We start from the raw sequence: 11871 nt of genomic DNA on the forward strand, positions 1-11871 counted from the left end.
CTTCGTCATTCCACCGGCACATGTGACGGTCATTTAAACCGGAAACGTCTTGATCGTATCATGTTGTTGCTATGGAAAGTGTCTGGCATTAAAACAAAACGACATAAAATTACAAATAAATGAAAGAAGCACAACAAAAAATATTGTCCATAAGTAAATACAATGCCAGACCCACTATATACACGTCAGTTGATATACATATATCCTTCTTGATTACCTTGCGAATTTAAAGTTCCTTTAAAGTCACGTCGAGTGAACTCAAGGTCGATCATGACGCGTGTTGTTGGATGGGATTGCTGTGGCTCGACTGTGCAAAATCAACACGAACCTCGACACCGACTGAAAATGACTTTATTTTCTCAATGACGTGATTTTTACATTTACTCGGTCATTCGACAGGAAGAGAGGAGATCGGGCCTGAAAATTTTTAAAAGTTATTTTTAGAGGGTGATTATTTACTCTATCAGCTGAGTTTGACAGTGTCATAACAATGTCGATCCGCCCCTATACACGAGAGTCCCGTGATGCAATGCATTGTTTTGGTCATATTTTTTTTCTGGCCTGGATAAATACTCACTGTTTCTGTACAGAAAACATAATGAAGAGACAAATGGATATACATAAGACCAGAATCGTGCTTGTTTGCGTCAAAAAAATGTGCTTAAGTAACTGATTTTGAGTGTTTTTTTCGTGTTTTGATGCTTTTATGCAGGGCGTGGCGTCATCCACGTGTGTCACACATGTCGTCGTCCTCTGACGTCATCACTCAGCTTGATCAACCAATCGATGCTTTGATTTGGGGGATTTTAATTTGAATTGCTAATATTGTTTGTGATCTGACCTCAACTTCTCAACGTGCCGAACTCATCGCCACACGTAAATGCGCCGAGTGCAGAGAGACTATACTTACCTATCGATCAACAATTTTCGTCTTTTATTCTTGCCCACAATTTTATATATTTTTTTGTCTTTATAAAATCTCTTCAAGATGATGAGCATAGCCCAATTGCTGCAGGCAGCAGAATATTTAGAGAGGAGAGAACGCGGTAAGTTTCGTTGACAGTGGAATGTTTTGGTCGTCAGATGGACATGCTGTGTGTTTGTTCTTCTCGGCTGACAGCTGAGTTTTCCCCATCATGCCCAACAAAATTCTGATCTAGACCCTTTTTTGCAGAAGCAGAGCACGGATATGCATCACCACTGCCATTACACGACGAGCCATCACGCAAGAGGCTAAAAGCTAAGAAAATTCTGGGTAACAGGTGAGTAATGTGGAAGAAAAAATCGGGGATTTTTTTGACGTTTTCCTGTTTCGATGTTGACTCGTAGATATCTGAATGTAAACAAACCGACCAGCTGATCTTATGGGCTGAGTCTCCTGCAATACCAGGGCAAAATAGTCTTTTAAAATTTGCGTAAATCTACTCGTATATTCTTTGCTTTAAACAATGATATTTGTATTTGTGTTATTTCTGATTTTTTTTCTTGAAGCCTATAACTTAAATTTGGACAGTCGACGTGGCCGGGCGCCATTTTCTGTTGACGTTTTTTTTCCATGGTATTTTACTTGGTGCCGTCGTTAGCTCAAATTGTCACGTGAAATTGGCATATTTTTCTGGCTGCCGTTTTCGAAATTTTCAACCAATTTTGTAGATTGGATGCCAAATTCGAAAGATTTTCATCCGTTTGTGTTTGAGCGCGAGGACGTGAATGTGTATGTTGGCACAAAAGGCCAGCTGCCTGTTCGATCGTCTCCCGATACAGTGCGCGGTCTTTTCTGTAGGGAAGGCTAAATAACAAATTAATTAGCGCGATAGTATATATTTTGTGTGAAGTCTTATTAAGCCCGTAGTTTTCCCTGAAATCTCAGAAAAATTTTTATATTTCCCCTGCATTTTTATCGCCTTGATCGCTTTAATAATTCCCCTCCCACTACTGTGACCCGCAAACGTGTGCGGGGTCAGACTATCTCAGCTGCTTGGAAAATAACATAACAGCAAGCACTGCTGATAAAATTCACAGTACCGTTCAATCTAATTTTTGTTTCATTTTTTTGTTTCATTTTGCAGTCGTTCCACTCACAACGAACTAGAGAAAAATAGGTGAGTGTGTGTAAAGATGTGCGTACCTATGTGAGACTATTTTTTCCGTTGCGTCGCGTATTTGGTTTCCCTCCCACCACACATGAATACAGCGGGTGTAAAGGGATAATGCCCGCTTATGAATAATGCATGTTTTGTTTTCAAAGATTCTATTTTTACGGGGTTTGCAAGATATATCGACTGCTGGACAGCCAAACAACGGCTTTTTTTGTTGAGTATTGTGTAGACAGTATGTGTGGAGTCCTATTTTTTGGAAATTACAGACGCCATGTGTGTGCATGACTTTCACTATCTGTCACGGTATTTTAAATGTGTATTCACATGTCTTTTGATATTTTTGTTGTGCCGGCCGGCGACGTGATAAGGCATGAGTGTGCGCGTGTAAATTTCTGCAGCCTTGGCCCGTTGTCATCCTCATATTGAATTTACCTTCAGGTCATTGTTAAGCATTGATGACGTCAACAAAAGACTTCCACACTTTCGTATATTGTGCTATATACATGAAAAATAAAAAAATATTCTCAGATTTTGCTGGGTTGGCGCCAGTTACTATGTGAATTAACACTTAACAGTCCTGGGTTTTAAAAAAAAAAATTGAGGAAAGAAGCAGTCATCTATGCCTCATTTTTATTTTTAGTAAGAAAAAAAAATATTAATATTAATTTTCTCCAATTACAAAAGACAAAGGAAACCGAAATCAATTTTTTTGCATAAAGTATTTTTTAAAAGAAGCATGTTGCATCAAATTTGGCATGCCTTTGAAAAAAAATCAGTTGTCATTTAAGCTCTCAATGGTCAAAAATTTATTGCTGTATTACATCATAAGCAAGCCTTTAGCTGTCTAGCCCTGAGTACAGTCCTGTAGGTTGGCCTCCTTCCGTTGATCATTCGGCCCCCACAGTCCTGAGAAGTCGCATAGACCGGGGATTCGACACCCGCCTACAAATTTATGGCGGAGAACCGTTCTGCAGTTTTCATGATTGTAACCAGCTAAAACATCTATCGACCAATCTAGCGATTACAAATACCTTTTTTGTGGCCGAAAAATGAACCTACAGCACTGGAACGTTGGCGAAAGCAAGTTTTACGCAACGAAACAACGTTTTGTTTATGAATGCGTCAAGAACAAGATGGCGGCGTATATTTTCGGTTGACGTTGGAAAATGTCGATTTTATCGACCCTAGTGGGAAATCTTATGTAATTTCGCTTCCAGTTAAGGTATTTAGAATAGTTAGACGCATCGACCTGCTTATTTTTTAACCGCAAAGCTGAATGCCTCTTAAATCGCCCGATACACTCTTTCACAATAGTGTCGAATCCCCGGTCTATGCGACTTCTCAGGACTGTGGGGGCCGAATGATCAACGGAAGGAGGCCAACCTACAGGACTGTACTCAGGGCTATTAGCTGTCATGAAAGAAAATACTAGGTCTGGAATGATAAAAATGTGACACTGTTTATTTTCCAGTGACACATTTTTGTATGCAGTAATGTATGGCCAGCGTTTTTTTTGCATACAATAGAACTAGCACTTAAAGTGCAGTACTCTGGCTTTCTATTGGATTACAGCTATGCTAATGTGTGACCGATTTAGCTGTGTAGCAGTGACCCTTGTATTCTAGCTTCATATACAAGCCTGTCATTGTGAAAAAAAATCCACATGTACTTTGAAAGTAGCAAACACATTGCTTCGAAAAAAACCTTCCTTGTATGGCATGTACATGTTACTATCGTGTGGGTGGGTTGGTGAGTGTAAGGGGGATACCAAATTGCGTTCTGACCTCATCTTCTATTATTAGCTAATTGAATGCAAAGGTTTTTGGTTTCTATTCTGTCTTTCTTCTGGGAAGAAATATTTATTAGTTTTGAAGGTGGCTTATGAAACTGACATTGCCAAGCAAAATTGTCAATATTGTAGATTTCCCATGAGGATTGTATTTGACACTGGCTTTGAGTGCTCTATGAAATTTCATTTCCATTTATCAGATAAAGCAGCCAACCCAAATTGAAAGTATTGTGTGTGAAAAAAAAATTACAAAACCTTTTCAATCTCATGATGGCCAGTTTTAATGTTATTGCAATTTACTTTTTTCCAACTAGTTAATTAACTTGTCTATCCCATGTTACATGGTGGTTGACTTTCAAAAGAAGTTGATTATTATAATTCGAAGCCCCATGTCTATTTCATGCTGACAACCCCAATATTAGATTATTGCTGGAAACAATGCTACTTGAAATAGAGGATAGATGCCTGTTTATTAATGATTTTTCTTAATGAATAATTGTGTACACAGTTCATATCATTTCAGTAAATGGAGTCTGCTTGAATTGGAAATGGATTTTCAACATAAAAAAGCAAAGAAATTTCCTTGAAATGTAATTTGAAATTATACCATATTGATTTTTTTTGCCTTTTAAGTGTCTCAGTTAGAATGTAAAAAAAAAATATGAGAACTGAAATAATTTTTATGTGTAGTGTGACAGGATATCAGTATTTTTTTTGTCTTTTCACCATTTTAGAAGTAAATGCGACACTCGCATTGTGTTCATATTTTAGTGCATATAACCTAAAATTGTTTGTCAAAATATATATATAATTAGTTACATACAAGTCAAACAGCATTTCGACTTTTTTTTTTACTTGATCTGTCAATTTAAAAAAAAACAAATAGTATGCAAACATTTATAATTTAACATCAGTTACCATATATACCACAATGAAACAAATTTTGTCATTAAAACCGCAGCTGAAAATAGTGACTTTTTGAATAGCCATTAAGATACTATATCATTGGTTCTCCCCATACCATTGAGAAAAATGTTGAGATATTAAGATATATTCTAGCCATATGACACACTGGTAAAATGCCATTATTTTTCATTCAGCTTGTCTTCATTCATCACTTTTCTATTCTAATGTTCTTTTGGAGATATTCTAAAACGTTTGTCAAAATACTAGTACTTTGTAAAATGTATTAAGAGTAATTTTTCATATTTTTAGTTAACTTCATCAGCCCATTAAAATATTTGTCTTGGCTTTTGTAAGGAGGTTATGTCAGCTTGGGAACAATTGTATGTGTGCGTGGTTTGTTAAAACTGTATGCCCCCCCCCCCCCCAGTTCTCAGAATATGATATTCACTTATCATAATGTATTGTTTGAACTTTATAAGGATATAGTTTTGTAATGTGTATGTTTAACATATTTAAATTGGGAAAAAAAAACCTGCTGCTTTTGTTGTGGTATCAATTCTATTTCTGGTTCAGAAACTCTCATTTGACCTGACTGTGTCAAAGCTCCTATTTCTTTCTTAAGTAGGTTGATCTGCTTCAGTTTCTTTGTGATGGACAGCAACTTTCAGTCCAGTCTGCCATATTGGCCTAGAGTATTGTTTACAACTTTCCTTGCATTCAAAATCTAACTAAGTAGTCAGGATTTTTTTTTTCACTACCCAGGTTTTTTTGGTCATGCTTGGGGAAAATAGTGATATTGTTTCTGTGTATAATCAGAGCATTGCTGGCCTGTGTAACATTATACACAACCTTTATTGGGTCAAGGCTGGCAGGGGTTCTTTAATGACACATGTGCCTTACTGCAGATGAAACCTGTCAGTGCCTTGAAGATGATGGCCACTGAGGGCCTGCATATTTTATGATAATTAGTTCATTTTCCTCAACTAATAATGACCTGTGAGAGTAAGTTCAGCATCAATGCAAGCTGCTGATCATGAATGACCTGGCTGAGTGCCAGAGCAATGTTGTAAACAAAGTTGCCCTACTTTGCTGCTTACATCCTCATTTAAATAACACTCTCTCTTTTTTTTCGTAGGAGAGCCCATCTTCGAAACTGCCTGGAAGGCCTTAAAGAAATGGTGCCACTTGGTCCTGAAGCCACAAGACATACCACTCTAGGGCTCCTAACAAAAGCAAGAGTATTTATAAAGGTAACAAAAAAATGTGCAAATCTGTCTAGTATAAATCTTTCATGCATGTTTTTAATTTAGGGAGTATGAGGGATATGACATCTATTGTATATTTCAATATCTATAATCAGAGCACAAGTGATTTATTTCATGCATGTGTACATGTGTCAATGGAAATGCTATAACCTGATGGTTGTTGTCATGACAACTGCTGATGCCTTATCTAGTACATTTCAATGGATAAACAAAAGAGAAGGATGGGTTGTAGTGTAACAGCTTTGCTTTATTATCTGTTCTTGGTCACTACCACTGTTGATTAATGTACTATCCTTTCAAGTTTGTGCTCCAGCTGGCTGTAAAACCATTAACATTTGTTAATCAAAAAATAATTGGACGAAGGAAAACAGATTTCAGTTCTGTTTAAAGTTCAGTATCTACAATAAAAAAAATGTATTTAATGCTTCAATAAAAGAAAATTGAAATATCACATCACACTCAACTATAAATCCACTTGAACCATGTATTATTTTATTTTTATTATTCCTTCCTAGAATTTAGAAGACAAAGAGAAAAAAAACCAGCAGCTTAAAGATCAACTAAATCGGGAACACAGGTTTTTGAAGCGAAGGCTTGAGCAGCTAGACACCAATGTATTTAGGAAATCACGAAAACTCAGGCAAGACAGTACAGGCTATTCGGAAGATTCAGAAAAAGGTAGGTCCATTCAGTTTATTTTTCTTTTCTGAATTGTCAGCTGTGAGGTGGTTACATTCACTGGCTGGTTTTGAGAACTTAAATTGGTCATTAGAGATGCATACATGTAATGTGGTTACATTTTAATCAGTTTTATAAATGCTAATGAATGTACTGACTGACGCCCATGAGGAAATTATGATGGTATGCCCAATTTGAATAACAATCAGCAGTCATTGTAATTAATTGCACTGGGGTTTATAAATGGTAAATGGGCTCCTAAGTGTATGTGATAGCTTTTTGGAGAAAGATATTTTGTTAACACATAGCCTGCTGAAAAACATCCATGGATAGCTGAATTAAATGTCACCTGGCAATGTGTAGATTACGGTAGATTTCAATGGAATGAAGCAGATTTCAGGAGGTAGAATACAGTAGAATACCACAGAATATTCCAAAAGGTAGAATATGAAAAATTTCAGTATAATACGGTATATTTCAGTAGAATATGCTCAATTTCAGAAGGCAGAATATGATAGATTTCAGGTAGAGAATATAGTAGATTGGAATAGAATATAGGCGTAGATTTAAAAATAACCATAGAGACTTTCTCAGCTCTCGCATTATTCTCTGTTGTATGTCCCTAATATCGGCAATCTACATAATTATAATGAAGATGTGTGTTGTGTTCACAGTTGCAAGATAATCCCTGTTGTTCAAATCTGTAGACTTCCTATCTGTCTTTTGTTTCCATTGATATTTAAAACCTGCTAAATAAAGTCTGTGTGTATGCTCTGTATTTAATATGGGAAATAATTATATGGACCTTTTACTTTTAGTGGTGTTATTTTTTAAAAGTATAACGCCCATCATTAAATTGGTATTTGTTTGGCCTTTGCAGATGAGGTTGACGTCCTTGGTTACACTAGTCACAGTGATTCAGATGAGCGAAGTAGCGTTGAAACGAATGGAAGTGATGGTGGTTTTACGTTGAACAGTATCAAACTTCTTGATGTACAGGACTCGTGATTTACTCCGCCAAGAAACTCCATGTTCTAGATTTTGTATTCCATGCCACAGATTATTGTCTGGTAGAGCTTGGTGGACTAAAATGAAAAGGATAAAGCGCATGGAATAAGTTATTCGCTGTGTCAAGGCAGTATTAGCTGAAATACTTTTGTTTTGTTTTTAAATGCAGCTGCTTCCAATTTTTGTGTCTCATCAAGGCTGCTGCAGCCAGGTTAAAAGTTGAAACAGTGCCATACATGGTCCCTCATCATTCCTCAAGTCTGTAGTGAACAGGAAACTCGGGGCAGAAAGCGTCACCATCTGATTCTATGAATGAGAGACTAGTCATGTTGATTTTTAGTTGAAGAAATGTTTTGGAAAAGGTGAAGACTAATAATTTGCTTATTTCAATTGGTCACCAGCATTATTTATATTCTGAATATAGAATGAGATCGCACACAGCATTGAGAGGCCCAAATGAATGTTTATTATAATTTCAATCAGAAATTACATGTGATCAAGTTGCAACCTTATCTTTTATGCACAATTTGTAAAGTCCTATTTTTTTTTTTTAAATAACAAAACAGGACTGGAAATTAACTGAAATAGTTTTCTGAGAGAAAACTACACATCTTTGTTTTAATCAACAAAGCGCAATACCTAGAGAAAATGATAATTTTATCATTTTAATTTTTAACATCACACTACTTTGCTTAGATGCTTAGATTAACTAATTATTGTCCTATTAAGCATACAGTATGTCCAAGGCAAATTCTGGGAAGTTGGTAAATGCATATGCTCATAATGGCAGAAAGTAATGTAAAAATTTTATTTGTAATGTCATTGAAAATGACTCAAGGGACTAAGATAATATAATATTTAGTGGTCCACTATTCACACTATTGACGAGAGGTTCTGCAGTGCTTAGCAAGCCTACTTGTACCCCCTAAATCATATCTTGTTGTGCAGAGTATTACATGCTTTATTAATTAGCAAGCTGAAAAATGACTCCTCTTCCCAAATTATTTCAAAATTTACAGTGCTATTTGTGGTGGATAGCAGTTTTTAAACGGATACATGCATAATAAGCTTGGACATTGTTATGCAAACTTTTCCTTTATAAACATTTGCACTGGGGCCTGGATGTTTTGTTACACTGAACAATGGTTTTCTCCAACTAAATGGGCTTTGCTGGCAAAAGACCTAGTTGTTATCATATCCAGTCACTGAGCCATGATGACCCAAGAATCGTTGACTTTTTTTTTTTGGTCCATACACATGAGCATTCACTTTCTAGACTCAAACATTCCAAACAGAGACTCTATTTTTTTAATAGTGTCATTTTCCACATACTTAAATGGAAATAGACTGACTGATAATGTTATCATATTTGGTGCGTATATATCAACCCGGATAAGTTATCAAAACAAAACAAGGGTTGCATCTTTTTATAATCCAGCTTTATTTTGCTAATTGTTAGCAATTAGTAGAACTGCAGGGGGTGGCTAGCCTCCCACCATACCCTATTTTTGATCATTTATCAAAATAAAACGTGTGAGAATCCCATGTGTTTTCTTGGTCGTTAAAGTTACAGCCTGCTTGCTAAGCATTGCATGGCCAAATTTGAAGCACGCTACAGGTGTTGATTTCAAACCAATCAGTGATGCCCAGGGGGGGTAACCTCCCTGATAAAATCGGGACTTTGAAAGTTATATGGTTATTTATTTGCGTGTGCATTTTTTTGCTAAGATGTTTTTATTAGAGAAGTGTGAAAAAAAAAAACAATTATCTGATTATCATCATGGCTGCAAGTCAACGCCAGTTTCTGTGATCGTGGTAATTTGCATGCACCGTTTTCAGCTGAAAATATCTCTTGAGTACTTTTAACCACAGAATTGAGTTTAATAGTTTTAAAAATACCAAAATTTGTCTCCTGTGTTGTAGAGAGCAATTTCTCCGCGATCATGGAGCTTTTTTTATATGGTGCTATTTATATCTTAGAGTTTTTAGCAAATACGATCAATATTTAGTATTTCTGTAAATTTGAATGTTGTATTGCATTTCAATTTTGAGAAAAAGCAATTAGCCAAACATAAAAATTTGGCTGCCATGCTCCATCCAACCTAGGGCATATATATATATATATATATGTATTATGGTTCTCGTAGAATTGTCTCTACAGAGACGAGACGTGCTGGCATAGGTTTTTACTAAAAAAACAAACCTAACGTAAAACCAGCAAAACTTTCAATTGTATATTTTGCATGTAATTTATGTGTACAGAAAAGAGTTAAAATGAAATGTATGTATAGCTGAAAAAAACAAAGAAACTTTAAAAAAAACAAATGTAGATTTTTCCCCCAGATTCTTGAAAAAGCTCTAGCTCCAACTTTTAGGAATCTCTTTTTCTAGTTCACTTAGAAATTCAGAACTGAATTAGTTATTTTTGAAATTATTGGTGTTTTTAGCATGGTTGTAGTCTGATAGCGTACTCTCTACTTGCCATAATGCTCTATTCTCTGCAAGGTTGGGTGGTTGTGGTACAATCCCTCTCAGGTTTAAACAACATGCAGTTTTTTGGTGTTTAGGCAAAAAAATACTTTTTTGGCAGATTTTCAGGTGTCCTCTAGATTTGAATGTATATTGCAGAGCGTATACGTGTGTATGTGTGTATATATACCTGACAGAAATTTGATGTTATTATTACCTTTAACCAGTTGTTCTGATATAAATAAATTTTTTTTTTATTTCCCAGCAAAAAAACTCATTTTGCATTGTCTTTTTTTTTTCCTGTAAAGTATTCATTTCCAGAGAAGCCCTGCAAGCAACCTAGTGTTGGCAGTATTCAAGTTCAACGCATTGAATTGTTACCATCGGTACAGGAAGTCGTTATCAATTCAGTATTAGTCTTCAATTTCTACTGGTAAAAAAAAAATGCATTTTACGAGGGGAAAAGTTCACACATCTGCAGATAGGTAGATTGTTGGACTATCGATGGCTGTGACCTGGTTCATATGCTGTGTTCCCTTCATTGACTTTGATGCCAAGCAAGATCAAAGTTTTCAATCAACGTTTGCATAGGCTAAGCAGCATGTGTACCGATTGTCTGTTGCTAGTTTACACTGCCTGGCATGAGTCTCGTTACAGAGTTTGGCTTGCACAAAAACAAGATGACCTGAGAGACCATAACTGCCAACTGCTGCTATTAAGTGAAAGCCCATGCAGGATGTGAAGTCCTGATACAGTTTCTCACTCAGTTACTACCAAATTTATTTGTTGTTTACCTGCTTTAATTGTTGCTGTTTATGTAAGGTGTTTGCCCATAACTGCAAAATGCTGGTTGTTCCACCATTAGCGATCGCATATTATACGTGGTCTAATATTATCTTGCTTCAATAAACCACATTGAAAAACCAGGTGTCTAGCAAACGAAGCTTTACTTTGTTGTTGCCGACTTTACGTTTAATGGATATAAATATTTCTGTTCAAAGTACAGCGCATGTAATTTGACCAGTAGTTGATATATCTATATAGTATGAGGTACTAAAAAAAAAAAATTAGACTGCTAGAATTAAAATGTTCTGTGCAAGGTTTTTGAATATTGCTTTCAGTATACATGTATTTTATAAATTTAAATTCACAGGCTTATACTTATTAATATATACATTTCAATCTGATGAGTACTACCGGTATATATTTTATGTCAATTTCTCTGATCGGATCCTGTTCATACATAGCTGCAGACTGCCTGATTAGTTAACCTGCCAGAGTACAGACTCCATTTTTGATAAAAAGTTAGTTCCACCACGGAACACCCTCAAGTTTGAATTACGAAATTTTTTTTTTACAGTGTACATTTTGGACATTCTTGATTGTAGGTAGCATTAACGAAATTGACAATTCTTCCTGCGATTGTAGTAAGAATGTGCGTTAAGGGGTGGTTTACTTTTTGTAAGAATTGAAAAAGGGGATCTAGGGCGTGCTATGCATTGAAGCAAATGTCTAAATTTAAATTAAATGCATGAATATTGTGCAAATATAGCTGAAATCACCAAGCGTTTAATAAAATACCCACCCTAAAATTTATCTCTGCCTTGAGAGCCAGGAATGACATTCCCCTTGGCTTCAATTCATGCATCTTTTTATG

At 35.9% G+C, this 11871-nt stretch overlaps 1 protein-coding gene across 2 annotated transcripts; it reads left to right on the forward strand.

Annotated features, from left to right (window-relative positions):
- Nucleotides 1–831: 831 nt before the first annotated feature.
- On the forward strand, nt 832–10487 carry LOC100378330 (max dimerization protein 1-like). 2 transcript variants are annotated; one of them, XM_002737582.4, is made up of 6 exons: nt 832–1046; nt 1175–1262; nt 2070–2102; nt 5930–6044; nt 6575–6737; nt 7618–10487. In XM_002737582.4, the coding sequence occupies exons 1-6, from the start codon at nt 989–991 to the stop codon at nt 7743–7745; spliced, it is 585 nt and encodes a 194-aa protein (XP_002737628.1). In that variant the 5' UTR covers nt 832–988; the 3' UTR covers nt 7746–10487. The 2 variants fall into 2 exon arrangements, with proteins under 2 accessions (XP_002737628.1, XP_006820040.1); XM_006819977.3 differs by having other exon boundaries at nt 1181–1262.
- Nucleotides 10488–11871: the final 1384 nt, after the last annotated feature.

This window comes from Saccoglossus kowalevskii, chromosome 10 (genome assembly GCF_978046115.1).
Source record: "Saccoglossus kowalevskii chromosome 10, keSacKowa6.1, whole genome shotgun sequence".
NCBI lineage: Eukaryota > Metazoa > Hemichordata > Enteropneusta > Harrimaniidae > Saccoglossus > Saccoglossus kowalevskii.